This window comes from Xylocopa sonorina, chromosome 17, assembly GCF_050948175.1.
Source record: "Xylocopa sonorina isolate GNS202 chromosome 17, iyXylSono1_principal, whole genome shotgun sequence".
Lineage (NCBI taxonomy): Eukaryota > Metazoa > Arthropoda > Insecta > Hymenoptera > Apidae > Xylocopa > Xylocopa sonorina.
Window position 1 is genome coordinate 3832281 of NC_135209.1, and position 15207 is coordinate 3847487.

The window sequence follows — 15207 nt, forward strand, 5'->3', positions numbered from 1 at the left end:
TGTACTTCAGACATAAAAACGGCAAATTTCTTTCAAAACGCAACGAAGAAGCTATAAACATCGAATGCAAGTTTCTAAGGACCAACAATGGAGAAATTGCTATCGTTCGATAATTAATCAGAGCTCGATTCGCAGGAGCCAAACACGAGGAACGCTTTAAAAGAAATCAGACGTTTGCTCGTCGAATCTAGATCGAATTATAAATAGCTGAGTGGCTGCCACGTGTCTCATTTGTTCTCTGTTATTGACAGAGCTTAATCGATAATCAGTTTGTTCTTGTTCGCAGGTTCCTGAAGAAGTTCGCGGGGCTGCTGGCGATTTGTCTTTTGGTCACGCGGATCGGTGAGTACTCCTCTCTCGATCTTCTGTCCTCCTTGGCAGGCCTCCAATTTTTCAATCTCTCGATCTGTTGCGAACGAATTTCTGTAATCTCGTATACTTGAGATGGACGCATTAGAGAGAATGGTTTTACAGCCTTGCTGGTTCTTATTGTGGGCTTCTTTGAGCCGCTGAAACGATCGATACGTTTCAATCTTTTAAATCGTGCTGGGGAAGTATGATTGTTATTTTCAAGATGAACGAATTTTTTTTAAATGCAACAATCGTTTCGAGAAATTAAGGAAACATAATTCCACAGATTACTTTAAATTCGACAAACTAGAAATTCACATAACTTCTATTAATTATTTATCCTTTCTCAAGCTTTAAATAAAATCAATTTATCAACACTCAACTATAACTACATAAAAATTACATCCACTCGACAAAAGTCTCGCGTTCAACGACTACTAAAAACAAGTCAATACTCCAGCGATAATTAATCTCCACCTCGAGTAACGAACCAAAAATGAATCCAACACGAAACAAACTCTCGTAAAACCCTCGTAATACCCCAGTTCTATGTAAGAGTAGCAAAAATGAAGAAGAGCGACGCGCTGCGAGAGGGGACAGAGAAGATATCATAGAAAGAGGCACGGAGGAATTCCCTCTTTCCGGTTAACAGAAACAGTAAGCTCCAACGGAAGCGTCTCGCCGTCTGCCTTGTCGTTTCTTTCTCTCGCGAGAGATCCGCGTGTCTCGACGAACGTGAAACGTTTCTCCATCGCACGAAGAGGTGGAGACCTAGCCTTCCTTCAGTTCTCTACCTCCCCTTTTTTTTTCTTGCTCGACGAGCCACGTCGTATCGCGATCTCGCTTTATCCGTCATGGCATCCGCCTCACAGTCTCGTTTCTTTATTTGCACGCGTGGTTATTTACCTTCCTCGCGTCGCACGAGTATCACCGTCACCCTTGCACCCTTTGGCTTGGTTCTGGTTCGCATTTTGGGATCGTTCGTGGTCTCAGTCGTTCTCCAGAGCGTTTTTAACCCTCTGTGAGCCGAATTTTTGTTTTAAATCCAACAAAATTGTGGGACCAAGAAACCAGTCATTCTCTAGAGCGTTTTTAACGTTTTTAAAAATTGTGAGAGTATGTGTGAAACTCGATTTACAAAGTGATGAATACAAATCCGAACTACCAACACTGTGCCACGCGTCGTCCATTCAACGATGACTTCCTTTAGCAGCCCAAACGATCATCAAAATTCGTTTTCTGTTCTATTCAACGATCAATTCGTTCTAAAAAAAAACTCTTCTCTCTCTCTCGTCCGTTCTCTAATTGCTCGCGCGTTATTTCGAAACGTTCGAATAACGAGAGAGATGAATGGCGAACGGGGGTGGTCCACCCCTGGAAATAAACGTTACCTTTCGCTGTTCACGGCGCGTCAGAAATAAAAGCTAATGAAACACCCCTGGCACCCCTGGCAGCGCGTACATTTTTTTTTTTCTACTCGAACTGTTTGCGATCGCGACTGATCACTTCAAAGGGGTTTGCTCGGCCGCGAATACGCGTCAATCAAGGTTCTAACGATGCATTCAGCCCGCGCTGGTAATTGGACCGGAACCGTCGCGTCGACCAGATTGCTTTTCGACTCGTCTCTATCGATCCATACGTTATTCGCTAGATCATGATACGTTCTCTGCTGCAGCTTCGCGCGAGGTTGTTAATGCTGTGTGAAATGATGGAGAACGCTGCTGAGACGAGTTTAAGGGTAGTTTCTTGACACGAAGACATTTCAAGGTTTCAAAAAAAGTAACAAGTAGAAGTAAAGAGCATTTTTTATTCTTATTGCGACAATGAGACATGATTTGTTTGTTAAACAGTAATAGAAAATTCATCACAAATTGTCTGTTTGTTAATGCTGTCTGAAATACTGGAACACGCTGCTGAGACGAGTTTAAGGGTAGTTTCTTGACACGAAGACGTTTCAGGCTTTCAAACGAGCATTGTTAACTCTTATTACAACAATTATAGACAAGATTCATTTATTAAACAATAACAGAAAATCCATCACAAATAGTCTATCAAATTTAATTTACAATTTCAAACTCAATCTTAAATAACACCCCCATAGAACCTAACAAGCGTACAAACGAATTTCTCAAATCTTCTCGCGATCGAATCTCATCAAAACCAGCCAAGAAACGACATCTAAGTCGATCAAATGAGGATGGTGTATTAACCCTTTCGCAATGGAGAGTTTGTGACAAAATGTGATTGCTGTGAACGAAGCGCATTCATTGAGTAGTTGACACTGAGGTACGAAATGTTACGAAACAAGTAGCAGTCATTAAAAGACATTACATTGCCAAAGAATCTTTTTCTCAGCAATTTGTCAAAGAACTATCCAGCTAACCAGTCGAATCAAACTAGACTTCATCAAAATCCCCCAAGAAACGACATCCAAGTGAATCTCCCAAGCAGAGTGCATTAAGTTCCCTTCGAGAACGGATAACGACGCGTGTCTCACGCACAACGTCGAAGTCTTCGACGTCCACAGGGTTCCCTCGCCGTTATTTCACCGCTGAATACGCCCCCTGGTATTGGTGGATTCATTCAGAAGCCCGTTAAATACGACCCCGTCGAGGCAGAGCGACGAGTTTCCGATAATGCCGGATGCAGTCGGCCGTATTACCGGATAATGCGTCGCCAGCTGAATAATACGCGTGCGTCCGCGTCCGTTCGATCACGTTTGATCGGCTGAAAGGTCCGCCATTCATCCGTAACCCTTCTTTTCTTCCTTTCATCGCTGCTGTCGCCATTATTCCTCTTCCTACAGCGTTTCTTCTTCTTCATTAGACCCGTCTTCTCTGCACGCGGGTCCTCTTTTGTTCGAGAAGAATCCTTCGACCAGCCGCAGTTAATCGTCGCAGCGTTGCTATCGAGTCGTCTTTCGAATGTTTCAGGTTTTAACGAGACAGAGTTGACTCGAGTTCCTCTGGTTGCAGGTGTTGAAGGCGATGGTTCCTATGGCTCGTTATTTGGAGACTTTTGGTTTATAATGAGAGTTTTGTGGGGAGATGAAGCTTGGTTTTATGGTGGAAGATTCTGTTGTTAGTGATGGATGGAGATGGCTGTGTTCTTCAAGTTTATTTAATTTGTTTTTGAGGCTTTTGGGGTCTTTGATGATCGCGTTGGAAAAGATGAAGCAGTTGTGAAGATAAATGTGTAAAGAGTGAAGCAGCTTTATTTTAGTTTGGAATAATGAAAGTAGAAATCTTTTTTTATTTATGGATGTGAGTACAAGTAGACTAATTTGTGGTCTTCGATTTTTCACGTTGGATGAAACAAAACAGTTTTGAAAATATCTTCAATGAAAATAAAAGTCTTTTTTTATTTATGGATTTGCGTACAAGTAAACTAATTTGTGGTCTTCAACTTTTTACGTTAAAAGAGATGAAACAGTTGCGAAAATGTATGTATAAAAATTGAAGTGATTTTATTTTAGTTCAGAGTAACGAAAATGGAAATCTTTTTTGATGTATGAATACCTGTACGTGTGGACTAATTTTGAGTGAAGGAAGCAGATGTAATTAATAACTAATCGATGTCAGAATCACGTGAACTTTAGATCCATCGATGTACCACTTTGGACACTGATCAAGCTCCTTCATTGGTACTCTTTTGGCACTTCTTATTTGCCCCAAATTTAATCGAATCTCGCAGAACAGAAATTACGTGCGAGACTCAATTTCGTAAGAAAATTTGCCAGCTTGCAAACGATCTGAATCTTCATTACATTAAAATGTCATGTGGAAGAAGAATTTCGTTCGAATTCAATTTAGTATAATGTAATTCAATTGCGATCCATATCGGGAGTCGTTACCATTAACGTGAAGACAGTTTGGTGGTTTAAAATCGCTTGCTCAGATCTGCATAAAAATGGCCCCCAAAGAGTCAATAAATTTTCGTAGTCCATTTGTTCAAATCCCATGAAAGAACAGCTGACTTTTGTTTACATACTTTCATCTGTAATTACTTAATTATAATTATAAAAATGGATAAAAATTGATCGAATTTTGTAGCAAGAAAGAGAGAGGAAGATAGAAGGGAACGATGTGAGTTGTTTAATTAAATTTATTCGATGGAAATCGGACGTTCTTTTAGAGACAAACGTGCTGTCAGTAGTTCGAGTCAACGACTAGTCAAACGCTGACATAGAGTATCGTACTTTCATATAGATTTCACGTGGAATCTATTTAAATTTATTTCAAGATGACAGTGGCTATCGAAAATCTTGTTATTTATTCACCATTTCCTGCACAAATCTTATATTTCACTAGAAATATTAATACATTTATTTAGCTTTTAATAGACTTTGATTTAGTTATCCATTTAACACTTTGCAGTTGTAGAGTTTTTCAAATGTGATTCTTGTTGAGTTCAATATACTTTTTTGTAATAAAAAATTTACAAAAATAAAATATAAAATTTCTATTAGTTAATCAGATTATTATAAAAATTATTTTTGTAACATCGATGCTAAAGGGTTGACGTTACTTTAAAATAATATTTTAATTAGATACGCGTGTACATATAACAAATTCTTATTATAGATCGTTGAGTTTTAGTAATAATCTTCTGTAAAAAATGAAACATTTAACATTGGTCTCGAAAGTTATTTAGAAATGGAAATACACTAAACGAGACGCAACGCGAGCTGAAAAATAAATCGTTCCGAGATTACGCGAACTCCCACGCGGTTTACAACATCGAAATAATTTTCATGAATAATTCATTCGGTTTTTTACAATTTCGCGTATATTAAAATGCGCAAGATTTCCCACAGCACGTCGATATCCCCCATACATTCGATGCAACGTAACTATTTAAATGTCTCGTTGGGAAATGTACCTTTTTATAACCAGTCCTCCCTTTTTTTTATTACAAAACGTATCGAGAGGATACAGGAAGGGATAAAAAAGAGGATCGCGACGTATTCACGCGGAAAATCGCGGCTGTAAAGATAAAGAGAGCTTACCACGCGAGTGTGATCGAGTGGAAAATATAAAGCATACTTCCTTCCGGCTACGTCGATGCAGTTCTCGATGCGTTTTTAAGTTTCGTGTCCACCAGTTTCCAAGTTCGATTATATTTTTTTGCGCCAGTCGTTCACGAATTCTCTTTGATTTCGTTGTCGATGTATGCGGAGAGGTGCCCTTTTAATTAATGCCATGCAGCGTTCTTTGATTGGCACTGCTGAAAACCTGCTTTCATATTTTGGTGAACTTGCTTGGGTATTTTTGGGCGTTTCATGGCGAATTTTTTCCTGTTTACAGAACACATTTTATATTTAAACGAAGGCATCGAAATAAACCTATTTTATTTTTTAAAACGTAGTAACATTTAATGAGGGATAATTATTGAGTTATATGAAATTTGATATTTTTTTATTTATTTAATTTCACTATATTTTGTTGTTTCTTTGGGGTTGAATTGGCTAAGAAAAATCTTCGATGTTTCTCGAACAGCACCCTCAGCACCCACTTCACCCTTCACGCGTGCACTGAAACCACCAATACCAAAGTCTTCCATCTACAGTTCAATTAATTCCACTTTTCGTTGCATCTGCGACTCATACGATCTCAAACACCCTGAGAAAACTATCGATTCACTCAACATCTAGCTCATCACTCATCATTCCTCTCAGAAAAGTATATCAACAACTGAAACTAAATATCAACTGATGAAAACAGTCGATGCTTGAACCATCCAGAAGTACGAAACATTATCAAAATGCCTCCAATGTTTTATGCTACGCACGCAAACTCAAACACCCTCAGAAAACCATCGATTCACTCAACATCTAGCTCGTCATTCCTCACAAGAATATAATCAACACGAAATTAAGTTTCAACTGACGGAAACGATCGATGCTCGAACCATCGAAGAGAACAGAAAACCACCCAAATGTCATCGACGTTTCACCCCAACGAGCCCGTCTCAAGTTTGACGTCGTAGTTGCCGCGCAAATTAACATGTCCGACGCACGTAATCAAAGAACGAGGGGACGGTTGTTGCCCTCCCGCGGAAAATAAATTACTCGCGTCCGCGTGCGGACATCAAAGCTGGTCCCAGCGCTCATTTAATTTCGCCGAGCTGCGAAACGCCGCGAAGGAACGGAACACCGGGTACAGCGAAATAAGCGGTGCGATGGACGAGGAACCGGACACTGGCCAACATGGCCGCTCGTACTTGTGTGCTCGTAACCCCTTCGAGGATTACTGGCCTGTACCTCTGCCAAAGGGAAGGTAATTATCTAGCGACGGGGCCTTTATCTGCCGCGGAGCAGACACGCGGCCGCCACCCTCCGCGTTTACGACGCGCTTCCACCCACCCCTTCACTCTCTCTCACTCTCTCTTTCACCCTCTATCTCTCTCTCTCACACTCACACACTCTCTCTTTGTCCTTCTCTCTCCGTCTCTCACTCATTCACTCACTTTCTCTCTCTGTCTCACTCACTTACTCACTCACTCACTTTCTCTTTCACTCATTCACTCTCTCTTTCTCTCTGACTCTCTCTCCCTCTCTCTCTCTCTCTCTGCCTCTCTGTTTCTGACTCTCTTTGTTATTCACTCGCTCATTCACTCTCTATCTCTCTCACTTTATCTCTCTTATTCGCTCACTCATTCACACACTCGCACATCCTCTCTCTCTCTCTCTCCGTCTCTCTGTTTCTGACTCTCTTTGTTATTCACTCGCTCATTCACTCTCTATCTCTCTCACTTTTTCTCTTACCGTCTCTCTTCTTCCCTCTTATTCACTCACTCATTCACACACTCACACACCCTCTCTCTCTCTCTCTGTCTCTCTGTTTCTGACTCTCTTTGTTATTCACTCGCTCATTCACTCTCTATCTCTCTCACTTTTTCTCTTACTGTCTCCCTTTTTCTTTCCTATTCACTCACTCATTCACACACTCAGACATTCTCTCTCTCTCTCTCTCTCTCTCTATCTCACTTTTTATCTTACTGTCTCTCTCTTTCTCTCTTATTCACCCACTCATTCACTCTCTATCTCTCTCACTTTTTCTCTTACTGTCTCTCTCTCTTTCTCATTCACTCACTCACTCTCTCTTGGTTCCTGTGTTCGTCTCCGCAAACGCAAGTCCACATAATCCATGGTATCGTTGAAATTATGCATCCTACTATCTAATAGGAATTTTTAGCCAGGATATTTTGCTGGATGCGTTTAGCTCATTTTGTGTTAGAAATGTTCTCGTTGAGATTTAATAAGGTTTAGTGTCGATTACAAGGATTTAAGGTCGAGTTAATAAAATTGTAGGAATGTTGTGCGAGCTACCATGCAAGAAATAAATAGAGATTTAATTCTTTGCGCTCGAACGACGACTCTCGCTCGATGTTTCGCAATATTTCGCGTGGCAACTCGAGCAGCTGTATTTACGCTGAATTTCGTTATCTCCAATTGATAGATGCGAAGTATTTGTTCGAGAATAAGGTCCCTCAGGCTGTTTATATCGTCGCTTGGAAAGTGACATTGTGACATCAAATTCCTCTACGTCTGTAGTCCTGAATACGATGTGCCTAGCGTTAGTACAGTTTCGACGGTCGTACCAAGCACACGTGTCGCGAAATTTTCCACCACTCGTTTGAAAGTTTTAACGCGAGTTTGATTTTCAATCGATCAGAAACTTACTTATGTATCCACGATGAAACTGGTGGCAGAGCAAGTGTAAACAGTGATGACATGTCGAGTGTAAGAAATAGAAAAATTAGAGTGTGAATAGACAGTGAATTCAGATGTAGCAGCGATGACTCGCAAGATCCTGCCATTTCAGAATGCTTTGGTAAGCGTTTATGTAAAATATCACACCAAACGCAGCTACAAAACTTGAACTTCGATAATTATCTTTCTCAAAATGTAAACACAAATAGTATATCAAACTATAACACTTTTGTATGTTAATTTTTATATTAATTTATTTACGCGCGAAATTGTTTTCTTGTTGCAGCGCCATCTGACAGAAAAAGTCGTCGAGCGCAAAGGGTTAATAGTAATAATTGAAATTCTTGTGTTCGTTAAGATTCGATGAGGTTTGGCGTTGGTTATGAGGATTTAGGGTCGAGTTAATAAAATTAGAAATTGAATAATAATAGTTGGAATTCTTGGGAATGACGAAGGGGTGTTGAATGCGTTTCGTTTGTATTGTGTTGGGGATGTTTGTGGTAATTCGATGAACTCTGCTGCTGGCTATAAGTATCTTAGGTAATTATTGAAATTATCAAGTTAATGAAATTTTGGAAATTTTATGTTAGCTGCGATGCAATGAATGAATAAAAATTGAATAATAATAGTTGGAATTCTTGGGAATGACGAAGGGGTGTTGAATGCGTTTGGTTTGTGTTGTGGGGATGTTTGTTGCGATTTGATGGGGTTTGCTGTTGGCAAAATTGTTATCGAAAATTGTGGGAATGTTATGTTAGCTGCGATGCAATGAATAAATAGAAATTGAATAGCAATAGTTGGAATTCTTGGTAGAGGCGAGAGGGTGCTGGACGTGTTTGGTTTGTGTTGTGGGGATGTTCGTTGAGATTCGATGGAGCCTGTGGTTGACTACGAGGAGTCTAAGGCAGTTATTGAAATTGTTACAGAGTTAATAAAACTGTGAGAATGTTATGTTAGCTGCGACGAAACAAATAAATAGAAATTTAACAGTAATAGTTGGAATTCTTAAGAAGGTATTGGGTTTGTTCAAATTACAACTCAGTAGTGTTGTTTAAAGAATACAAATTTTTTATTGTGTGTATCTTTAGCGTGTTCTATACTATATACATATACATTTATTTACGAGACTATAAACAGTTATTTACGAGACGATTAACTATATACATTTTATTACGAGAAACGATAATTCACTGTAAGAATGGTTTAATCTTAATAATATTCTGAACACTTTAATATTAAAAGTCAAACAAAACAAGTCTCAAATTGACTTAGTCTATCGAATAAAGTTTAATTGCTCAACTTTCCAGCCATCACCTCGACGTGCAGCGATAAGACAGCACACTTCATGAATTTAATTTCCTTCTAAGCCTCGCCAAAAAATTAATCAAATTACAAACTTCAAACTACACTCATTCGTTCTCAAATCACATATTAAATCTAGACTCATAATATGCGAACAAAATCTCCATCAAAGCTTTACATACATCTTTCAATCTCCACTATTTCAATATTAGTTCCCAATAATCCAAACACCCACATCCAAACCCAAAATACAACAAACTTACGCTGCCATCCTCATCTCTGAAGACCTTAAACGCAGAAATCCACTATTAATGAGACTCCACGCACACAAGCAATAGCTCACTCGCATTTTTCTTAAGTCACCTCGTAACATTATTTAGTCTTGATTAATCCTTCGCTCTGTACTGTGAAACTCTGCATAAGAGTCGTCGCGATATTGCACCAAACTTTCTATTTCAAATATTAAATAATATTTCCATTAACAATAATGGAATATCCAAATATACAAATATAAAATATTAGTAAGCAGTAGCTTTTTTGTTTTTTGTTTCTGAACGATCGACCATGGAAACGGAGAATAAAGAATCGCTGGTCGAAGATGGAACATCGATACCGCGTTTCGGCTAACGCGTTTCTCGCCCGTCCCTCGTCCGTTCGCCTGAAAGACTGGAACACAGAGAAAGGGTTTCGATCCCGGTTAAAGCTGGATCGAATGGGCCAATGCCCGTGTCGGCGACCGTCCATTTGAAGCGCCGTTGAAAAGAGCCAATATTCCGCTCGACTGCACTATGCAGAGTTCGATTCATCGGGGAATTCAATTAGCGCCAGTTGCCGGAAACCTCAAGTAATTTGCGCTCGCTCTTCCACTCCCCCTTCTCTCCTCCTCTCTCTTGTTCTCGCCTCGATTCGAGCCTATTTTAGCATAGCTGCGCTTCTCTCTCTCTCTCTTCGTTACGATTTCAGTGGCTGCTGCACAGTTTCCAGTGTCACGTAAAATGTTATATAAGGTGATTTAAAAAAAAATGAGAGTAAGCAATTGCTCACTCGACTCTTTATCTAATATTTGAAACATAAAGTTTGGTACAATATCGACGACTCTTGTGCAGAGTCTCACTGTATAGACCAAGGGATTAATCAAGACTAAAGATGGCAAGGACTAAATAATGTTTCGAGGTGACTTCAAAAAACTGCTCACTCGACTCTTTATTTAATATTTGCAATGCAAAGTATAATGTCGCGACGACTCTTACGCAGAGTTTTAACAGTATAGACCAAAGGGTTAATCAAGACTAAAGACTGGACAATTCCCAGAACTTCTTATACTATCTAGTTTTAGGGTGGTTGGGCAAGGATTTCAATCTTATTTCTTGGGAATCAGGGTGCCAGTAGAGTGATAATTCTAATCTTATTGATTGGAAATAAAGTTTTCAATCTTATTTCTTGGGAATAAAGTATGAACAGAATGCGTGCCAGTAAGGTGATGACTCTAATCTTATTGATTGGGAATATTTCTTGGGAATAAAGTATCAACAGGATGAGTGCCAGTAAGGTGACGTTAGTCTACTTATTGATACCTGTAGTTGAATGTATTCGACATCACACCAGCGTCGTTTGTATTTGTATTCGATCCTCTTTCCAGACGCCAGCACCTCGCAGTTCTTCAGATTCTGATATTCCATTTTCTTGAACGAAATCCAGGGAGCTGTGTTCTTCTTGGTTCGCCTGGCGAATTTTTCTGGACGATCGAGCCAGGGTGGAGCTGTTTTAAAATGGAGATCCGATACGTCGCGTAGACTAGACGCCCACTGGGAATAATAATTTAATATTTTCGCTGCGCGCCAGGTTTGAAAGTCAAATTTGCGCGATGTTTTCGTTACGTTTTGCGACAGGGATTCTGCTGTCTTCTCTTGTTCTGGTTCCACGGTTTTTTCTGGTTTCTGGGATCAGTTTTTGGGGAGATTGTGGCTTTTAATGTAACAAGTATGGGGAAACTTAGATGTAAATTATGAAATTGTAGATGTGCCAGTAAAAATTAAATTTATATCTAATGAAGGGGAAATATAATATTGAAAAATGTTTGTGAGGTACCAGTTACATTGAAATGTTCAACAGAAAATTGTATTCTTTAAATTTTTGTGATGGAAAAGTCTGTCGTGTGATATTTAAGCTCTTGACAAAAATAAATATGGAGAGAAGATTGTAAATCTCGAATACGAGTATCGATCTTCTTTCATTTTCAACGACCTTTATTACAATCTCGTAAAAAATAATTTAAAGATGTGAGATCGTACGATATCCAATTAGAATTCAGTGCCACAATTTGCATAATGAAGTTTCGACGATATTAGCACGTTGTTGAACTCCACATAGCTCTCTAATTAATCTAAAGCCATCCAAAACCACCCTTTACACACATATATACAAATCATAGCTGTTGATTTGACGTAACAAACCTCAAATCGACGATCATCGACTCTATACGCTCTCTAGCTTCACACAAAGTAAAATAAACGAATTTCAGACTGTTAAAAATGATAGTTGACTTGAAGTAACAATTTTAAGCTCGACGATCATCGATTCTATACATTTTCTATCTTCACACAAAATAAAATAGACAAATTTCAGACTGTTCAAAATGATATTTTTGAAACTCGACGATCAGCTGTTTATATTTCTAACAACTTCTCTGTTTCATTTCGTTCCACTCCATTCCACCGACAAAATCGTCTACAATTCGAGCTTGAAACGGCGCAGCCTGGTTCAGATTCAAAGAAAATCAGCTAAAAGCGAAATTGTGTTTCTTCTGGCGTGAAGATAATTCGCTCTATCGAGCCCGTCGTCCGTGGAGAACAGCGCGCGTTTGATGTCCAACAAAAGGGGCGCGCTGACCTGTTTGTTCCCGAATTATTTCCACGACTAACAAGTGCCAGAGAGAATGGAAATGGCGCACGAAAATATGGAACGCATCGCCTCGAATGGGATTTCGATCGTTCGCGATGTAGAAAGTACGATGCAAATTCGTAACGCGTTCCCCATTTAAGTAGCTGGTCCCGAAATCGTCTGCAATGCACTGAGAGCTATTGATAGCTTTGGATATTGAATCTGGATAATTGAATTTGATGTATTTTGATTACATCTTTTCTCGTTGAACTTGAAACTTGAAACTTGAGATTAGAAGATGGGGGCTTAGAAAATTTTTCTGCAGGAAAGTTAGGTTTAGAAAACTAGAGCTTAGAAGATTTCTGCTTGTAAAAGCTAAGCTTAGAAAACTAAAGCTTTGAAAATTTCTGCTTAGAAAAGTATAGCTTAGAAAATTTCTGCTTAGAGAACTGAAAACCTTCAGTATGCTATAAGTAGTATAAATAAATAAATACCCAGACAACTCAGTTTCCCAAAAATCTCCACCAAAAACTCACGCAAAAACCCCCAGAAACCACCAAACAACTCAATCACCCTCAACCACCAGTTCCAAACAACCATACACCCAAACACCTGAGCATTATTCTCAAAAATCCCAATAACCACACCAGAAATAATTCACCCCTCCAACTTCCAAAAACGACCAATCACCTACCCCTATTTCGATACCAAAAAAAAAGGAACGCTATCAATAAAAAACGTATGATACCCACCCGCAAGCTTGAACCAGAGTCCGCGCAAAAAGCCACGAAATTCGCTGGTAACCGAGGTGGAATCGGACGATCAAACGCTGACAGAAATCCGGGTCCTCAGAGGCGGTATCGATACCAGGATCGATAGACAACCAGCGGCTTGTGCCGCTGAATTCCAGCCAGACCGAGCCCATTCGATTCGATGCACACACGCTCGCTTAATCTGCACGCGTACACGCTTGCAACCCACCCCAGGACAGCAATGGCGGTGTTCACCCGCGGATATGTGCGTCCGCGGTCCGAGGACCTTCTGCAGGAGGTCTGTTTCGTCCTCGAAACATGCATTCGAACCAAGTTTGGGAAACCTACGTGGGTACAGTAAAGTGATGTTCGTTGAAATATAAATAAAAACGTAACAAAATAATTGATTTTAGCAAGTAATAAATAACAAATCAGAAGGTATCGACGCTATGCTGCTTGGAACGCAACTACTAGCTAATTAACTAACTCTCGAGGGCTCCTTTCCCTCGCATTTTATCTGTTTTTCACCCCCTCGTTTCGGTGTCGAAAAGGAGAAAACGAAGACGAAGAGAATGTTTGGAGTCAAGCATATGTTTAATGTCTTCAGTCTCTTCGCTTCGAGGGTTAAGTAGATCTTGTAAGGGTTAAGTAGAGATGTTTTCTAAGTAGAATTTTTCCAAGCTCCACTTTCTAAGCAGAAATTTTCTAAGCTCAAGTTCTCTAAAACCAAGTTCTCTACACGTTAAACATTCTAAACTCTTACAGTATCACAAACTCAAGTTTTCTAAGCGTCTACGGTATCACAATTTTAAATTTTCTAAGTAGAATTTTTCTAAGCAGAAATTTTCCAAGCTCCACTTTCTAAGCAGAAATTTCCTAAGTTCCATTTCTCTAAGCTCAAGTTCTCTAAATCCAAATTCTCTACGCGTTAAACACTCTAAACTCCTACAGTACCACAAACGCAAGTTTTCTAAGCGTTTACAGTGTCACAAGTTAAAGTTTTCTAAGTAGAATTTTTCTAAGCAGAAATTTTCCAAGCTCCATTTCTCTAAGCTCAAGTTCCCTAGACGCAAGTTCTCTACACGTTAAACATTCTAAACTCCTACAGTATCACAAACACAAACTCTCTAGCCATCTATAGTCTCACAACTCCAAATTTTCTAAGCAAAAATATTCCAAACTCAAGTTACCTAATCTCAAATTCTCTACATAGAAGTTTATCCAGAAAAACCATTCTAAAATTACCCAGAAACATCTCGAGTCACTTTCCACCCATCACCACCATACTTCAACCAGTAGTTACCTCTTCGAGTCACCCTGCACAGTTCGCAGACTCTTCAGACGCAGGCGTCAACGAAGAATGAACATCCCCGCGACACGGTAGCTTCGTTGCATCGGGATTATTAAATTCCTTTCTGCGTTACGCCTCAGCAGAGACGAATGTAACGGCTGGGCACTTTTCCAGCAACGCCCGCGCCAGCGTCTGCTCCTCGATCTTCCTCCGCGGTTCTTTCACCAGTGAACAAGCAGCAGGCCGCTCGCGACAGGTAATAAATAGCCCCAAACAAATTGCCACGGCTATTTGACGTCTCCTGTCGTTCCTGCGCGACGACCTAATAACGATCAGACGTAGGAACGCGGGAACCGCCTCCTGGCATCTCGTGAACCAGCGCCATCGTTCGTGGCTCTTTAACGCCCCTCTTTAGTCGCCAAGAAATGGGAACGTTCGCTACCGCGGGTATTGGGAATTTCGAGGTAACCAACGGTGGGAACAGTGTGAGAGAAACGAAGATGGAAGTGGTGAAGGATGATGTTGGGTGTGGAAGTTCTTGAAGAGAGTTGAGAACAAGGTTTTTGGAAGCTTTCTTCTTCTTTTTTTTAAGTATTGGTTTGGTTTGCTTTAACTCTCGTTGATTTCTTTCAATGCATGATAAGCTCAATTTCTTTAAATTTCTAGTTGAGAGTGTGGCACAAGACTCCTGGAAGCTTTCTTCTATTTTTTTTTAAGTATTGGCTTGGTTTGTTTTAAATCTCGTTGATTTGTATCAAATGCATCGTAAGCTCACGTAATTTCTCTTAAATTCCAGTTAGGAATGTGGAACAAGGTTTCTTTTCTGTTTTAAATACCGGCTTGGTATTTAATTATTGCTTGGTTTGCTTTGTAGAACAAGGTTTCTGCAAGCTTCCTTTTTTTTTCAATAGTGCCAT

At 39.8% G+C, this 15207-nt stretch overlaps 1 protein-coding gene across 1 annotated transcript in view; it reads left to right on the forward strand.

Moving 5' to 3' along the window:
* The window catches only part of Cad87a (cadherin 87A), a 193906-nt gene that overhangs the window by 101503 nt on the left and 77196 nt on the right, over positions 1 to 15207 (forward strand). Inside the window, exon 3 of the mRNA XM_076907955.1 lies at positions 287 to 342. Within this exon, the coding sequence (XP_076764070.1) occupies positions 287 to 342 (56 nt within the window). The remainder of the gene's footprint in view (positions 1 to 286; positions 343 to 15207) is intronic.